This window comes from Acanthopagrus latus, chromosome 15 (genome assembly GCF_904848185.1).
Source record: "Acanthopagrus latus isolate v.2019 chromosome 15, fAcaLat1.1, whole genome shotgun sequence".
Classification (NCBI taxonomy): domain Eukaryota; kingdom Metazoa; phylum Chordata; class Actinopteri; order Spariformes; family Sparidae; genus Acanthopagrus; species Acanthopagrus latus.
The window spans coordinates 12,419,850-12,439,285 of NC_051053.1; the positions used below are offsets into that span (position 1 = coordinate 12,419,850).

General features: G+C 42.7%; 1 protein-coding gene across 6 annotated transcripts in view; it reads right to left on the minus strand.

Moving 5' to 3' along the window:
- LOC119033946 (signal-induced proliferation-associated 1-like protein 2) overlaps window positions 1-19,436 on the minus strand; it is a 90,291-nt gene that overhangs the window by 29,398 nt on the left and 41,457 nt on the right. For 5 of the 6 annotated variants that reach the window (XM_037124576.1, XM_037124574.1, XM_037124579.1 and 2 more), the window contains exons 4-9: window positions 18,710-18,898; window positions 12,835-13,009; window positions 12,502-12,605; window positions 10,894-11,051; window positions 9,738-10,314; window positions 2,866-3,140 (exon numbers count right to left, since the gene is read on the minus strand). In XM_037124576.1, coding sequence (XP_036980471.1) covers window positions 2,866-3,140; window positions 9,738-10,314; window positions 10,894-11,051; window positions 12,502-12,605; window positions 12,835-13,009; window positions 18,710-18,898 — 1,478 coding nt within the window. The remainder of the gene's footprint in view (window positions 1-2,865; window positions 3,141-9,737; window positions 10,315-10,893; window positions 11,052-12,501; window positions 12,606-12,834; window positions 13,010-18,709; window positions 18,899-19,436) is intronic. The other variant, XM_037124577.1, reaches the window with a different exon arrangement.

Below are 19,436 nucleotides of genomic sequence, written 5' to 3' on the forward strand. Positions count from 1 at the left end.
AGATGAAAATCTGTGATGACAAGTCTGATGACACTTCAAAGGAAAGGTCACAAGTGGCCATCTGAGTGTCACAGGCAATCCTCATTATCAACAGGGGGCTGCTGCAGGTTCAGCCTACTTAAATTTGGGTTATCTGACATTTTACAGACAACTTTAATATTTTTGCACTTAAGATCTAAAATGTACAATATGTTGGATGATTCTCTTACAATATGGATGTTTTTTTGTTTCTGTCCTGCAGTGATCGTCTATATTGTACTGATCCTTCTGTTTACTCCGACATCTCCGATGTCTGTACACCAAAACATACAATCGCTGCCATGTTCTATACATCACATTCCTCTTCCAACGAGCTAATCTATTTCATCTTTCTCTCATTAGTTTGATCCAAGGCCAACATGTTGAACTTGTTTAAAGCTTTTCAGAGTGATGATGGAAAAGCCTGTGGTATTGCACTGGGCTGAAACCACATCCTTCCTCCAGTGTAAATAAATACGGCACTAGGTAAGGCTAATATTAGAGGCATATCTCCATTGGCTTAAGGCTGAGCAGGGTAAAACCATTTAGGGTATAAACAGCTTTAGGAAGTTTGTTGTTAAACAGTGCTACACAGCTATATGTCTACATGTTGCTTTTTTTTTCTTCAAAATGTTATCTTTACAACTGTATGACCCCATCAGTCTTCTTTGATTCTGAAGGAATCACAAAATACAGAAGACTAGATATTCGGACAATTTAAAAACAGTAAAGAGGACACGTTCTCCTTCTAGCCCTAATGTGCTTATGAAAACATTTTTCCTTGTCATGGTAGCAGTATGGAGCCAGAGTACATTGTCTGGAGGTCATGAGACTCTTGTCCATTGTTGTTAGACTAACCCCCATCTCTCTGGCCACAGGGGACAGACTGAGGCTGCCGGGCCCCTGCTGAATTCCTTTCCTTTGAGATAATAGTGGAGAAACTGGAGCACGTATTGTTGAACACAACTGCAACACTTTGGCAACTCAAAGACGCGGAGGCGAAAAGAGTTGAGGGCCCTCGAGATTCTTCACCTGACCTCTCACCTCCTGATTTGTTGGAGCCTTGGGAGAAAATTCACAGGACCCAAGACGGAGACTTCTGGTTCTCATGGGATCAGGATGATGATGAGAAAGTGTGTTTCAGTAACACAGATAAGTCTCCCAGGAGAGCTCAACCGCTCGGACCAGTATAGTCTTTGCCTGTAATACCTACTAATCTGCCACATGCATCTGTTAGCAACGCCATATATGGGTCAAGCATTACGTGCATTATGCATCCTACCACACGTTATGGACACACAGCATGATATAATGCATACTCTTGGGCACACAGTGCTATGCCGCATGTTTATTTTTAAAACCATCTTTTATTGGCTGTCAAAAGTACATTCACAGGCTTCAGTGGTGTCAGGGAAACCAAACCAGATGTCCTCCACTGGCATAAACACCGTGTCCAAAGCCTCCTTTACAGAGCGCTCCATCCTGTAACCACATCTCCAGGGAGCTGGACAGGCGTACACCGACGCAGAACCAGTTTTTTGGAAGATGTTTGTTTTGTCTACTTTTTGCTTCCCTGAACTGTGATTACAATAGTATCACCATGTATCATCATAGATCGCGGTAAGAGGATTAGATGTCGGTTCTGCCAGAGTGGCTGCTGTGTTGGATTCCCAGACGAGGCATGTTAACCCGCCATCTGGGGGAGCAAATATGTTACTCCTCTGTTGCCAGAACAGAATGCAAAGTTGAAAAACTGTCAAATACACACCAACTATACAGTCATTTGACATAATGGCATACATATAAAAATGTTCAAGAACATAATCACACAGAACTTGTAGCGAGGCAGCCATTAAAATAATGTTACAGAAATATAGCACATTTTCAGTGATCAGCACTTATAAATGCATAGCCATCAACAGGTTTTTAATTTGAATTATTAGCTACCAACATTAGCATGACCTGCAACATCGCAAACAGAAAACTGGATTAAATGGAGGCATTCTCTCTGCACACAGAAGTCATTCTGTGACGAAGTGGGAGCTGCATTTGCTGGTACACAAATCTGTCAGCCTGAAGCACAACCAAAACAAAGATGTCGAAAATGTGAGTGTGAAAGACTGATGGATATGATTTCACAGGGCTGTCTGTCTCTCACAGACAAAACAAGCAGATGTGCTTTCAGAACAAGCATTTTGCACGGACCTTCATCTCTCCCCATCACATAAGATCATTTGAAATATGCCTCTCTCTTTATATCATGGGAGCAGTGGACTCTCCCCATGGGTGTGTGCCTCTAAAAAGCCAAACACTCCCATCCTAATTGCTGAATAGAAGACTGGGTGAGGTTAGAGAAAACCAATCTGAAAATGCGAGCCGTCAGACAATGGCAGTGAGAGATGAGCCATTAATCAAAATGCTCCTCTCATTATCATTAGTGAGAAACGCTGACTGTCCATGTCTATGTGACTCTACAGCCCTGCTGGAGCTTCCTCTCACAACAAAGCCGCATCAGTACAAAACAGAGTCCTGCTCGGGAGACATCAGCGGAGAACATCATCAACCCGTGTGCAACAAAAACAGTATGTAAGCATTTCTTCATGCTAATCTTCTCAAATACGAGAGCAAATGTCAAGTTAATTTAGTCCAGCTGCATTGACAAACGAGAGAAGGGAACTGCTTTTCTGTTATGTCTTCATACATTTTTGAGGAGCACCTGCTTCTCTGTTTCACTAACCACAACACCAAGCAAATGTGAAACATGCAGCTGTTTTGTAAGCATCTTTGCCTCTAAGATTTCATAAAAAGTTTGCGCTGTAAAAATAAGAAACAAGGGTGAGGTGTTACCTTCTGGGGGTGCCATCTTCATGAGGCTGGATTATCACCACTTTGACACTGACGGATGTGCGCAACAGGTCGATCATCTGCTCGTGGGTGAGAGTAGCGACAGCCACCTTGCAGATCTCCACCAGCCGGCTGCCCTGCCTCAGCCCAGCTTTCCAGGCGAAGCCGAAGGGCTCCACATCGGCCACGATGCCTTCAAAGTTGACGTGGAAACCGAGTTGGCCGAGGCCGTTGCGACGCAAAGTCATCTCTGATGTCTCGCAGCCTCTGGTGGTGATCTGGAACCAGAATCAGGATCAATTTGTTCATTATCTTCCATACAGGGACACCAATTTTGTTTTTAATGCACTGATCCAGAGACATAAGTGGACTGTACCCAATCACACTGAGATAAACAGGGAAAGACTGGATGCTGAGTGATCCTAATATCACTTAATAACAGCTTTCTGAGCTAAGACAGTGTATTCCAACAGTAGCCATCAACAGTGTACAATTTGCCTCTTTTCTAACAGATGTGCGTGGGTTTTATTACACAAGAAACACACAAAGAACACCAAAGAATAATACTATTAGAGCAGAGTGAAAATCCTGTCCTTAGGCAGAAGTGCGCGAGCGTGTTTGTTTGGCTAATTCAAAGAACCTCTCAAAATGGAAGTTAATAAGGGGGTACATCACTGAGCTAACTACTTTAGCGTCAGTGCTGCACAGAGACAGCTACAACACACATGCACACTGCACACACAAATACACGCCTGTCTCTGGACACTCTAACTACAGCAGCTCTGTGGGTGGGGAATTAAGATCAAGTCTGCCCATGAGATGCTTGTTCAAAGAACTAAGTCTATTAACCAGAGTTAATTTCTAAAAAGGACTTTGGAGAACAACATTTAAACTCCAACACATAATCTGCATCAACTGGCAGCTGATGAACACACTTTGTTCACATCCAGATTGAAAGAATGTTCTCTTCGCCGGCTCCTTTTTTTCACAAATCTGGAGACTGCAGCCATGGATACTTGATGGACAGTGGCTACTTGTCCAATTGGATGAAACTTACAGTTGGGTCTTGTCCAATCATGTACTTGCATGCAAATTACGATGCTCACTTTGCTCAGCGGTGGCCTGGCCTAAGCCTCTGCTTTAGTGCAAGTCCAGTTCAAATGAAGTTCAGGCGGATCTCTTGCATCCGCAGCAGTGTATTAGTAAACCACGCAGTGACCACACTGAGCAGAGATGAACATGCAACTGTAACCCAACTATGAAGTTATACTCTAAGTGTAGGTGCACAGAAGACTGGACATTTTCCTCCAAGTTTTCTTGTGACAAAAAAAAAACCAACAAAAAATAAAAAACCTCCCACTGCATCAAATGAGCTTTAATCAGGCATCAGATTAGTCTTGGTTCAGTTGTGGGTGACAGCCTCCATTTGCCTCAGAGTGGCAGCTGGCTTCAGGGACACATTAACTCAGACTATGGCCTGTCAACACTCCACCGGATTCTCACACTTGCAGAAATCCTATCCAACTGTGAGGGAGGGGGAGCCTAGACAACCATGGTGAGACACAACCTTAAAACTTTATTAGCTGAGGAAAGGACTCATCGTGTTAGTGAGGTTTAAGAGCTGGTTAAGTCTCAGTCTCACTATTTTTTTTTCTAAACAGTATCAAAGATTCCGCTTAAAAACAATCACTCTGCATAAAAGATCAAGGGCAAATAAAATTGGAAATGTGAAGTCCAAAAAATCTCAGGGCGCAAAAGTGTAGAAGTAAACGGTCTATATATGAGGAAGACGTTGGCCCGGGTGTTAGGGATCATGAATCAAACTGCCCTTCGTCAGAAATTCATTAGGCCTAAATAATAGCTTTCTAAATGGCGTCATCAAGGCCCTTTATTCAGTCCATCCTGAAAATTAATGGACCCAGGTTCTCCTCCGAATGTCCCAGATCCATAATGGCTGAAGCTAACAGCACACTCATTATCTCTTAGGAGAAATTTGTGGCCTGTAAAGTTATTTTGATAAGGCTGGTGACAAGTGTGGCAGCGTGGACGTGTGTCTGAAACGTGTGTGTCCTGCTGACCAAAGTGTTTCCACATAGAACCGAACGAGGAGCTCGAACAACATAGAACAACGCTGCCCTGGGGAACCAAACAGTATCTGCCTCAAATCTGTTGTCAAGTGGTGTTACTGGCGTTGATCCACAGTGAGAGGTCTGACACTCTGAAGCAGCTTTGACACTGATGACACCGTCTCTGGTAGCGTGTTTCACAAACATGACAAAACCTTGTCATCCCAGTGATCCTCAATCTCATCTCAATCAATCTCATCTAAGATTTTTTTGCTTTCCTCTTTGAAAGATGATAACCTGAATCGTCTTTCATGTTAGATTGCCGTCTGTGTGGACAAAACAAGCAACCCAACAGGGTGAATGGTGTCTCTGTCTCAGCCACTGTCACTTGTTTCTGCTCTGTGTAACTTCAGTGAGAGGGTTGGATCACAGCGTTACATACATGTTTACTTCAAAATACAAGTTTTTTTAAATGATCAATTAGGCTGCTGTTTCTCAGGAGGTAGAGTGGGTCTACAAGGTCCCTGGTTCGATTCCCTTGAGAAAAGCAGTGACCCCTCACATTTAAGAAGCTGCAACCAGTAAATGTCTTCTACTCAAAAAAATTACAGAGACTCAAAATAGTTATGCAATACATATTCTCCCGCTGGACTAATCGATATATTGCTTAATTGTTATAGTTCTACCTTATTTCATTTTGCTACTTCGCTTACTTCTGTCATTCAAGTCTATACCAGATTTGGTCATGTGCTTTAATTTGAAGTCCTGCTGATGTGTACACTACAAAAAGAAACAAATACATAATGCAGGAGACTGCCGGTGTTTTGTTCAGGAAACCAAAAAAAATCAGCACCCAAGCCCAGCTGACTTGTCTCATAAAAGCCGAAACACGCGGCCACCCAGCCTGGCAACACCCTGGAGAGAGCAGGGCGTTATCACAAAGCTTTAAGTTGTGTTCTCACACTGGGGCTCCTCTGTGTGTTACAGTGGGCAATCTGTTCACTCTGCTTCGCATTACATCACAGGTCCGGCAGCCTGTAAAGCCCTCCAATGAAACGCGATTCGAGTCCACCTCTGGGACATTACAGACACCTTTGGGACGAAGTATGCTCAGTCAGCTCATACCGAAATGAGCTGCTGCTCCACTGTCTGTCTGACTATCACAAATAGACACCCATTTATTAATACCTCTTCTCAGCTTTTCACCGTGAAATATCCCCTTGCAAATCCCGTGGGTGAGTGGACAGTAAATGTGAAGGGATATTAGCATAGTGAATGAGGAAGCGAGGTCCTTTGGCTAATCACAAATGCTAATATATCCTGCACTGTCCTTTCTTATGATGAGTTGAAGAGATGCTGAATGACACCCATGTCCTTTTAAGATTAATTATGGTAAATACTTCTTCAGGATCTCATGGTTTTTGAAGCGGTTGAGCTTCTTTGTGCTCATGTTCACATTCACTTTTCATAATTCAACGCAGTCTCATTTCTAACAGGTCATTGCAAAAGGTAGTAATGAAAGAGGTGTAATTACAGGGTTTTTGTAGCTTTTTTAGGGGGGAAATTCAAAGGCACTTTTAGCCTTTTTAAGCCCTTACAAATGCAATTGCAAAAAATATATTTTTCATCATGCCTTTATATCATAACTATTTCAAGGTATAGTGTCAACTAATTTTCTTTGCAAATGTCAGCATTAGGAGACAACAAACAAATGTGATGACAGGAGAACTTCATTTCAAATATTACATATTCAGGTAAAATTTTAGGTAAACACAAGTTACTGCGTAGATGAAAAACACAATTAAAGGAGTCTATAGGAATTCAAGTATATTCCCTAACCTTGAAAATGGTAACAGTAGAAATTGTGCATTTTCCAAACTTTCAAGATTTTGTAAGAACCCTTTGATAATCATACCATAATCCTCAGGAGAATGAGGAACTTGTCCTTGTTTTTAGTAGGAAATCAATTGCTACTTTCAGATTGTTGGCTGAACCAATGATACGCTGACAAGGGTTTGTTAGAGATTTCCAAATTGCTCATGAGGTTGCCAAAGGGATAAATGGAGGAGAGTATGCAGACAGGCAGTCAGAAATAAGGTCATGCACGGCTCAGGTTTGGATTTTGGGATTCAAACTCGATGTTATTTAGGGGAAACAAAGGGTTGCCTGATTAGAGGTTCAGTAAACAAACCATGGAAACTAGAATGGGAAAAGCAGTGCAACAACATAAGGAGCGGAAACAAGGCATCGGATGCCAAATTCCAGGCTGAGGAACCAGGTGTTTGGACCTATTTTTTCTTAACTTGAAAGGTACCTAAACCCACCTGACCCCAAAAATCACACAATGTGCCCAGGGTCACTGAGTTGTACAGATGGCCGAGGCAGAAATACAAAATGGGGATGAGAGAGCTAAGTGTGTAGCTCTCCATAGGAGTGAAGTAGTCTGAGGCCAAGAGTCCTCTATTCTTAGTCCATCAGACCCAAAAAACGTGTCTGTGTTTTCTCTCGTCCCTTCAAAAAATGGGTTGGTGTCCTCTTTATGCTGCCTCGTCCTGTACCTGCACCCAGACATCCTCATAATCAAGACTGGGCCACAATTACATCACGGCTAATCTTTACTCCATTAAATTAACCGACCGCCGCAGGGTGTGGCTTTGGCTTTGTAGTTTTTTAATGTTTTATCGTGATCGAGAGCTGGAGCCCATCTGCACTTGTGTGACCCTAAGTGCTGTACACCTCTGCTGATTCTGTGCGATGAGCCAAAAAAAAGCTATCGACAGGAGGTCCGTAATCCTCTCAGGACTCTATTGACTTCACTTTACAGTTTCACATTGAAGTGACACGCACATCTCTGTGCAGCCCAAAAAAGTCCAGGTAGACAGAGGAAGGGGGAGCCTGGAAAACAAACGTGTTGGGTTAACACTGCAAGATGTTGAGGAAAAACGCAACCAAAGAAACACAAGGAAGGAAAACAAAAGACTGGAAGCTCAGTCGGAGTGAGTACAGTTGCGACACATAAGACTTGACAGGACAGATATAGGTTAAACAAGCATCGGTTCTGCTGACAATATGATGAAAATAAAATAACACGGCTTGTGGTAAGTAGTAAAGCTACAATGGCAAGAGCAATATTTGCAGAACGCATTGTTTCACCACAGGGAGACCACAACCATCCTGAGTAAAACGCCTCACTGCACCATTTAAAGGAAAGGGAGCCATTTTTCCTTCGTGTGCCAGCAGCTCATGTGTGAGACCCAGTCATCATAGATTTACACGGCAATTCTGGTGACAGACGACAACTCAACGTTTATGGGCGTTACTTATAGGTAAAGTTTTAGATGGGATATACTAATGAACTCCTTTTCAAAACATTATGGGATGTTGTGACTAAAACCTCTACACGAAGCTTTTCTTAGGATAAAAAAAAAGAAAATGCCATTCAATCAGTGAACAACAAAGCTGTAATAGCATGGAAAGTGTAAAAAAATCAAGATATTGTGTTAAAAATTTACCTGTGTAAAAGTCAAGTCTCATTAAATAGTACTTGAGCAAAAGTCTTCAACCCTTAAACTATACATATATTGACATGTATGTAGATACAGTATACCATGGGTCAACCAATTATTGGCTAGGCCGATTATCAGATCCATGATTAAGTATTTGTGTATTTATGGAATCAGTCTTTGCTTTTTAAATGTGATTGCCAATAAAATAATTGATATGAAAATGTGTAACTTTGGCTCTGATGTAGCATAAAAACTAAAGCACTAAATAAACGAACTTAAGTACCTAAATCAAATAAATGTAGTGGAGTAAAAAGTACATGTACTTCAAAAATGTACTGGAGAAGAAGTATAAAGTATAAGATAAGGAAAATACTACTCAGTGAAGTATTAATACCTCAAAACTGAACAATACTTGAGTAAATGTACTTTGTTACATCCCGTCACTGGATGCTACAGACCCGTTAGATAACGCCTCTCATATATAATAAGGAAGATATGGGGGTATATGGTCATGACTGGCAGAAGCAAAGGCAAAAGACATGATGCAGCTGCCGCCCCCACCAAAATGTTGGCTGCTGTCCACATAAGAGATAAGACCTTCAATCAAGCAACTGCGTAGAACGAAGAGAGGATTGACACAAATGGTTCCAAAAGAGGCTGAGGCTGCGTCATTACTGCAGAGGCCCAGGTGTGTTACCAGGGGCCCTCTGCTGCATGCCATCCCCCTCCCTCCATCCTTTCCTGTCTGTCTCTAGCAGCACACGCCAAAAAAGGCAAAGGGCCAAAAAAATAAATAAATCTTTCAAAGTTAATAAACTTTGGAGCTGTCTCTTTCTTTTGCTTTCCTGCCCTACGGCTGACCTGGCAAAGAGGCCATCATTATTTGGCTAATTTCGATGCTGAAGTTCACTTTTTTTTAAATCTGTCAGCGCATGTTAGCGTATTAATGCCAACCCTTGGCCAATTCTTTACAACAGTTTCTGACACACCACCGGTGTGAGGACTTAATTATTTTTACTGTAATACGCTCGTTTTAGCAAAAATAAACTGGATTTCCCACTAGGACCAGAACCCTCAATTAGCAACAGAGACATCAAACAGAGAATGAATTGCTCTCCCTCTGTGAGGCTGGTTGTAGTGTAGTGAAAAAAACTGATTATCTATGTTTTTTCTGTGAAAATTCAGACTGACACTAAAGAGATGGGCACAGTCACGATCAGCTATTCCGCCTATAGTCTTATCGAGCAGATAAGACCTCTAAATGACTGAATGAGTGTTGCAGTTGAGTCTTTCCGTTTCTTACCTCCAGTCGTTGCACCATCTCCCTGATGTCCTCTCCGCAGTTGTCGTGGGCAGACAGCATGATACACTCCCCGCGTTCATAGAAGATCTTAATGCTCATAATCCCTGAGGTCCACCCGATGACGTCACGACAAGAGCAGTTGAAGACCACATTTTTGGATTCTTCCTCGATGAGCACAATAAACTCATTAGAAATGCCGAGCAAGCAGTCCACGTCCATCGACTGGCCAAAGTCCCTGGCGCGAACACTCCACGTGATGGCTCCCACGCTGAACAGATGTGCGTCCTTCCTCGGTTTCACCTTCTCCTTCTTCTTGGCCCCCAGGGTGATGAAGCTGAATTTGACAGCATTGTCAATAGTAGTTGTGCTGACAAAGTTCTCAGCCAGATCCTTCAGGTACTCCTGCCGCGTGCGAGTCGCCATGGCTCGGAACTTTTCTGACTTGTGTGCGGCATTTTCTCCATTGATGACCTTGGCGAGCAGGAAGTCCCTGAAAACGGCTGACTTTGGGAAAGTCACAGACTTGGGAATAGGGGGGCCGAATGGAGGCACGTCTTTAGATCTGGACACAGCCACGCTGGGAAAGAACAGGATGAGATCAATTAATCAAACGTAGTGGCGACAGTGAGGAGGAACTAAGAGAAATGGAGTATTGAATTGTACGTTTAATGAGCAGCCATTTGAAGAGTGTTGAAAAAAATATATGGCTTTGAGGGAAATTATTTCTGGTGGGAAGACAGAGAGGAGCTCTGACTAATCTTGGTCGGTTCAACAAATGCTATGTTATTAACATGAGTCGTCTTGACTTCAGAAACACTCAAGGAGAGAGTCGCAAGTCATAATTTCAAGGTGTCTCTGAAGATAATAACTGTATCATCACCATGCAGATCAAAAGAGCCTTGTGATTCCTGCACATTACGATGAAGCCTTGACAAAAACCACAGAAAGCACTCAGCAGGCTATTATTATTATTCTTTCAAATTAAGTGCTCTTAAAAGTTCATGTAGAGTCATTTGGCATGAAGACATTCATGCACATCAAAAGATAAACATTCCTCTGAATTGTCTGGAGGATATCAGTTTGCATCTTTAGGATATGAGGAGTGAAATATTTGTGTGAGAGCCTCACAGGCGTGGTGCATGCGTCTTCTATTTACCTGTAGCAGACGTTATCAGTGCAGGGGTTGTGGACTTTGACGATGACAAACACATGTTGGAAATGGGAGCGGATGTGTTTTGGAGTGAAAGGAAGCGCCCCGGGCTCCTGGAATACTATGGTGACGATATCGTTGCCAATGTGCCTCTTCCTTAATAACTAGGACAGGAAAGGGAGAAAGGGAGTCAGATGCAGGTAAAAAAATAAAAAAGCACCATACAAAGAGTAAATATAGTATGAGAGATCAAGAGGACACAGGTTCAGATTTATTTATAGGTTTATTCCATCTCGTTTGAAAGCATTTGAGTGGACTAATCAAGAAATCCCACTAACGTTTCACGGTGAGATATTGGATGCGATGTCCGTACCAACACTATGAGATCAACACCAACCATTTTTTTTTCTTTTTATGATTTAGAGGTGCACCATGTGGTTTTGGAGAAGACAATTTCAAATCATAAGAGAAACTAACTTGATTTTTCATGCCTGAACAAAATAAATAAACAAACTCTCGACTTCACTTGACTGAATGAACAAACTGAACTTAAAGACTGTTTTACTTTGTTTGTATTCAACTGGACCCTGCCACCTTCTCTAGCTTCAACACTGAGAACAGCTTGTTTGCTCAGTTTCAAAATAACTTTTTAGTATTAACTCGTTAATATTGTAAATATCAAAATTCTGAGTTTGAACTTCTTCTCCAAAACCACACTCAGCCCTTTAGTGTCTAAGAACAAAATAAAGGGCTTTTTGAATGAGGGCGGTGTATTCCACTGACACAATTTAGCCTTTTTTTGGGCAAAGGAGACACACTCATCCAAACCCAATTTAGACTGCTTGTATTGTTGTATTGTGTGGATAGTTAACCTCATTCTCTTGGCTGAAATGCAGTTGTCAGTGTCGGTCCACAAGAGGCTGAAACAAGCAGGATTAGAAGGTACAGAGGTGAATTGGAAAGGATGAATGGATGAGCGGGGCACGCTCTGCTCGGGCCTGCTGAAAGATTACCAGCAGGGATCAAATTGAAATGTCCATGAAATACGATTGGAGGAAGTGGAAAGAAATCCAGGCCCAAATCCAGCCAATCAGACGCCTTAGATACACATGATAGATTAGGTGCCGGCAGTACTCACTGTACATCTGCTGCCCTTCGCTCACTACCCACCTCCTTCAGTGTTTCACTGTTAATGTCTCTGCCGGGTTGTTTCATTATGGGCTCAAAAAGTACTTCCATACGAGGAGTACAGAGACTAAGATGGCTTTATTGGGCCGTCGCTTGCCAGTCCACCGTTATATCCACTTAATTCCACTTGTTAGCGCAGACAGACACAGTAACCCATCAAATACCACGTCAGGTCCAGCCCCTGGGGACGCATTGATTAAATCCTACTATGGGGCACCGTTACCATGGCAATGCTCATGCTTTCCAACTGATAGGTCATTACCGTGGCAAAATGAGCCTCTGGGGAAGACTGAAAGGGGCCGGGATTGAAAATATCCTCAAAGGAAGCTGCTCAGGGACCACCATTACCGCCATTAGACCACACAGCAAAGCACGCAGTGGTCTGCTGGACGGTACAGACAGAGAAGACATGAAGAGTTTACTGACCTGCTGTCTGTTGTTGGGTGTGTAAGGGAGCATGGTGGACACGTGAAACATCAGCTCATAGTCCTTGTAGGTGGTGTAGAGAGAGTGTGTGCCCGTGGAGTCGGCTGTAACACAGGACAGGACAGAGCATGGCGTCAAGGTCACAGGCCTCAATACAAAAAGGCAACGGTTTTAGGTGATGGTGAGGTTAAGCTGATGATGTAATTGGACAGAAATCAAGATTAAAGATATACAAGCTTAAAAAAACACTACAGAACATCTGCACTCAGCAGGATTACAAGTGTGTGGGCTTGCACTTTGTGAACATTTAGCATGACGTGTGTTTTATCTTACTCTTGTTATCCAGCTGGGCTCTGTACTTGGTGAAGCCTTTGAGCCGCACCCTCTGGCCAAGCAGATCCAAGAACTCCTCGAGTGCTGGCCCGGCGCTCTCGTTGTTGTACATCTCCTCCTCTGTGCTCTGGCCAGCCTTGCAGTAAAGCACTCCTACCTTGTGCTGGAAGCTTAGCTGCAACAAGGGAAAACACAGACACTCAGCAAAGTAAGTATCCTTTCCTGTCGCTGATACGCATCACACACCACCACTCACACACATACTGTACATCATGCACTCAAAGCATGCAAGTGCCCACTTTCCATCATGTCACAGCTAATGTGAAGGCCTTCATAACCCTTCTAGGAGAGAGCTGAAATCCCCTTTTGTGAAGCCGGGCTGTGAACTCTCAGGAGCTCTGAGCGGAGCATAAATCAAGCCCAGCTAATAGCTGCTACTTAAGAGCAGCTGTGGAGCAACGAGGGAGACATATAACAGGATAGCTTTGGTTTATGGCAGAAAACTCTATAAGCCGCCAGCAATAGCATTTTAATCCTTTCAAAAAACACTTCCTTAAGCAGTACTTTTGTTTGGTAAAGTCTTACTGTAGCAGTGGAACACAAGCAACAGGCACTGAATGGCAACGGCATTGATCTTTCAAACAACCCCACTAATAAAACTCAACGTTCAGCAAAGAAAGCCATAAAAAAAGATAAATGTCTTATTCACGAAGACGTGTATTCATAGACACAGACAAGCCAGCCAAATCTCACAGGTTTCACTGCAAGCATTTATATTACCCAGAAGTGACAGGTCTGATATGAACTTCTCTCACAAAGAGACAGGAAGAAATAAAACATCCGGAGTGATTCTTCCTCTTGCACGGTGAGAGAGAGGGAGAGAGAGAAAGCCCTCTTCACGGACATGAATCTTTCATGGCTCATAGCTCTCTGAAGCTCGCCAAGTAGGAGGAAAAAATAGATGAAAAAACAGCCTCCTGCATTTGGCACCTGTTGCTCAATATTCACAGCTGAGGACAGGGCGTTCTTGACCCGGGGTAAATGTGTCAATGCGGCAAGACGAAAAGGTTTCTCCGGATGTGAACGCTGACAAATGATCTATATACTGAAACAAATTGGAATTGTCTTTTTCCCCCCGTCACAGGTTATCAGTTCCCGGTGTGCTCCTGACACTGTCCCCGTGATGACTCCCTCCATCAGGCAGTCGGCTCTGCACTAAAGCTCCGGCGGTGGCGGAAAGCTATTATACCATCAAGCCCAGTGGAAGTGGCATGATGTGGCCCTCTATTTTTTTTTATCCTGCGTTATATGGGCACACTTAACCTCCTGCTCCTCTTAACAGACTAGCCTATGGCGAGGACAATCACATTGGCCCGTTGGTGCAAATTTGGCGCTGCCTGAAAGGTCCAAACACATCAGGACACATACAGATGAGTAATGCTCCAGAGTTGAGGCTCATTGTGTAACCGCCTTTGATGTGTTTTCTTTTTTGGTGGCATCAGCAGCCACAAAAAAAGGGAGATCCCATTTAGGGGATCTGTGATTGGTTAAAATATTCCCCTCGCTAAAAGATCTGAGTGTACATTTCTAGAAATGTTGGAAATGTGTCCCCTCTTAATAGATCTTTTCCCGTAATGCTCCTCTCCCTCTGTCTGTCCAGAGCTGCATGGTGCTGAACACTGTTCTCCCCTCTCCCTCTCTTCAAAGAAAAACTGCAAAGATGGAAAGATACTTAATGAGCGGAGAAAGAAATGAGGACAGTGTTCTCCTTTGAGAGCCGTGAGACGTACCTGAGGGATACAGCAGTGTCCTAACACAACACTGTGACATCTGTCTGCACTGCAGTGTCCCGCTGCACCAAAAAGTCTCAAAACACGACTGCCAAAACCTGGTTACAATCACCACACACCATTAAACAAACATCTATTGCAGTTTTGGGGGCAGAAGGGTTCAAGTTCTACAACAAAATGTAAACTAGAATGAAAAAAAAAACCTTGCCTCTATGGAAAGACATTTAATTCATACAGTGTTACTTTAATCCAGTGGCTGGAGCGGAGTAAAAGTACGATATTTGCCTTCAAAATGTAGTGGAGTGGAAGCATAAAGTAGCAGAAAACTGCATGAGTAAATGTGCTTCAATTCTATCACTTGATACCAGGCACCAGTACCGAATCATTACACAATTGTAAGTAAAACTACTGGTATTAAAATGATACTTAAGTAAACGTACAAAGTATTCTTAACACTAATCAGAGTATTATCAGTCTAAATAGCAGCAGGATTTTCATTGACCCGTTTGTGATCTGATAGTCTAAGTGGCTACAAAAAAACAGATGAAAGGTTTAGACATGAATTCTAATTGTACTCGTCATGATTTTTAAATGAACCGACGACATGGTGTAATGCAAAACCAAGTAGATAGGAAGATACTCAAGGTACCCCCCAAAATTACTCAATTAAAGTAATTTGAGCGATGGCAATCAGTCATCATTTTTTCATCAACTTTCAGGCATAATTCATAGAAAAATAAATTAATCTCACAATGTAAATGGAAGTCAGAAACAATGTCTTGATCGGTCCCTTCATCCTGATCTGCACCAAAGTTCATTTAAACATTTAACATCTATTCTGGGTCAAGACCCATCCTCCGTCCCAGTTTTGTCGATATCTGTTTATTGTTTTTTGTGTAATCCTGCTGACAAACCAACCAACCAATCAACAAACAAAAAGACACAGGAGAATATGTAACCTCCTTGGTGGAAGTATAAAAAGGAACATGGGATGTAAATGTGAAGGGAAATGAAGGGGGGAAATTCTGGTCACTTCATGTCACCAAGTTAATCCACGAGTTTCAAAGTCATGAAAGGGGATAGATTTACATAAGGCCTAGGTGATTTTTCTGACACTGCAATACCAGCCTCAGTAGGTGGTAGATTAGTCTCTTGAACTTGCGGAACAAATCTCACTTAAGCCTGAATTATATTTCAGAGTCGAGCGGTCACTGTTGGCATCGGGAGTGATTCATGGTCCTGCAAAATGCTTTACCTGTTGACTACTGTAAGACCGCTGTGACACTTGATTGGCAGCGCTGGCAACAGTGTCATGCATTCATTCTTTGGTCGCTTTATGAGACAGAGCTCTGCAGTGAAAATGGTTTCCTAGATTAGGAGGAAGGTAATTTGTTCAGCATTTCTGAGAGGGGAAGATAAGCAGCCCCTCTCTGACCTCTCCGATGTTGTCTTCGCTATCACCAAACACTATTATGTGCAGTTACGTTTCCTGCGCAGCTGCGCATACACCTGCAGGCTTGACTTTTATCTTTTTCAGATCCCTGCTTTTGTTATCGTGAATTACAAATTAAAGCTTGAAATTACGTTTTTTTTAATTCGGCGAGCTGATAAACTCTATTAAACAAATTTCATTTCCATTTAATTTTCCAGATTTTAGTTGTCAGATGGCAACAGCAGATACACATCTGACAGCGGTGGCTTCTTAGAAAAGTGTATTATTTGTGATTTCTATCACCTAAAATCACATTTCGAAATCTGCTTAATGCTTTTCCCAGCCCATCTGCACACAGCCGGGCTCAGTGTGATCTACAACGTGATCTAAAATACATTCACATATGCCCTGTTCTCTTCTTACAGCCAGGCAATTACAGCACAGTCTACATCACTGCTTTTGGGGATATTCTTTCTGCAGAGCTGATCATGAGGCTGTTATGAGGGCTGTCTTGCTCCAGGACACTCTCACTCACCAGGCGTCCTTTCTGCTCTGTTCGGAGCAAAAAAACAAAAAAAAGAAGCCTTTTCACACACATACACACACTCGCAAAACACAAAAAACAGCGGACTGACATCTCCTCAGCGGCATGTGCACACACAAAACTTCCTCAAATAAAGCTTTCTACATGCGGTGGAAGAAAATAATGCAGCAAAACAAACACAAACAAGCCTGGTTGTCCACTCCATTTCTGAGCTGCAGTGCTTCCTGCCCAATATTAGCTTCTGCACATAAACACATTAACAGGGCGGTGAAAGTCCAGCTTGCTTAGAACGAAGATTACAGGGTGCATTGACTATTAAACGCATGCATGGCAAGCACAACATTAATGATTAAAACAGAGCGTACAAAAATACCGATGACCAAATATAAAAAACTGGCCTCCACTGGGCGTTTGGTTTGAGGTCTGTGTGGAGGCCTGCCAGTTGGAAGAGCTTCAAGCCCCACTTAGTCTGGACTCTCTGTAGTTTCTTAGATTACTTTATTGCTTTTTTATCCTCCCTATGTGACAGTTTCCCTCATATATCGAAAGTCTGTATCTGCAGACAGTCTCTCATGGTGAAGGCATGGGGTGTTGCATGGCAGGTGAACAAACTCAAGTATCAGCTACTTGAAATCCGGCCGGAATAACATCCTGGAGCACTTATTTACAAAGTTACTTTGCTATAATTGGATACACAAAGTCTGTCATCATCTAAAGTGCATCTAACTTGCTTCAGAGAGGACACTACACAGCTCTTGTTTAAGCGTGTAGCGCAGTCTTAATATACAAGAGGGACACGGCTGACACTCTCTATTATATGAGTCTTTCCCCTGTCAGTTGGAAGGATGGGTTCATGCTAATGAATGTAATTACACTAATAAGCAGCCCATTCTGTGATAGAAAGATAAGCAATAGAGCACTCGCTAATCCCCCCACGCTCCTATCCATCCTGCAGTTTTATTAGATGAGAAAATAAAGGCCTTAAGATCACACAATGAATCCATCTCTGACACCTGCGGAGACAGAGCCCAATATCACTAATAGCCATTTTATTCAAACAGAGATAATGCAAGATGACATCCCCTGCCATCTCGACAGAATATCAAATCACCTGCTCTCAGATAAGTAAGTTGTCAAAAGTGAGTTTCTTGAGCATCCTATCAGCAGAAAATGTGCGCCAAAGTAGTCGATGCAGGCTAAAGAGAGAGCTGCATTCATATTGATTATTTTAAAGTGTGATATTGGCTGTCTTATGCCTCCACCTGGGAGCCTTTGTTCATCTATATTAAGCAGCCCACGTATGGGACAAAAGGTCTTGCTATTTGAAGTGAATCCCTCCCGTTTCCTTTAATAGCTAACGTAAATGTCAGGTACAGAGAGAGATAATTCAAATTAAACATCTATATCATATTATCATTACATTATTCATATTACTGATATTTTGCAGTAAAAGCACAATAAAAGACATTCGACATTTTAGCAAATATGTGTATTTACCAATAGTAGAAGGTTAGCTTAGCTTAGCATAAAGAGTGGAAACAGGTGGAAACAGCTAGCCTGGCTCTGTCAGAAGGTAACAAAACTAACCTCCCAACACCACAACATTAAACACACAACTAAATGTGCACATGTCAATATGTCTGTCAAAACATTGTGGTTTTACAGGGCTTCTGTGAAGCGGTCTGGATGCAGTGACTTCCTGGAGTCATGTTTGGATTCCTGGCAACCCCATACTGAAGTAGTAGTATTTACTCAATAATGATACAAACCAAGGTCTTCATGAATGAATGATACACTGCACCAGTCGCTCTAAGAGAGAAGATTAGCACTCTATTACCACTGGAAATGCTCATTCTGGTTGAGTGACCAGATGCACCAGAAGTGGAGCACATAACTAGTGTAAGGTAACATGGATGGCTACGATTAGGGTAAATATATGGAGAAAATAGATTGCATTGCGTAGATTACCCAAAATGTCGCAGATTTCTCTTTTAATAACTCTTGTTCCCTGTCAAATGTTCCTGATTGAGACACTCAACCGGATCGTTCCAGTGCTGCTTAATTATCAACAGCAGACTCAAAACACTGAGGGCATCTACATGTACTCACCCCCTGCTCATCCAACTTGAGTAGCTGCTCCGGGACCTTTGGGGAGTTGAGGGCCAGCCTCAGACACTGGATATTAAGCTCAGGGATGACGTACTCGAGCACTTCTTTCAGCGGCAGGCCTCGGGCCGTCCCGTGTCGTGCAGTGGATGGAATGGCATCCTCCAGGATGGCTCCGCGGAGCGTAGTCAGCTGACAGAAAAGACCGGTGGTGAAATGACGATTCGTTGTGTCGCCTTGTACAATGTGTTTTGGCTAGGTCTGTGTGGCACTATTTCCATGGAGGTCAATATGTCTGTGAATCAGTGGCTTTACTCATTTGGATCTCTTTGCCCGCACTGTACTTGAGTGATTACATTTCATTTCAAAATGCTGGGAATGAAAACCAGGCTTCATCCCTTTATGTTATGGCATATTAATTAGAGCAGTGGCTCCATTACGGCTCCATTGGAGGGCATTAGGAACTCAAATTCTAAATAATTAACATAAGCTGACTGCGCAGTAGATGTTAAGTGGTATTTTACTGTTAAGATCATTAATGTGCCAGTAAACGTTAACCCAAACGGCTTCAGAACACCCACTCTGTTGTTGTTTGGAACATCACAGGCACATTTAAGCTCATAAATCCTATTTGCATCCACACAGCCTGTGGACGTTAATGTCAGCAGTCAAAGGCTGGCCGACAGAGAGGCTTTCAGAAAAGCAGATAACTTGATAGACTCGTAGAGGA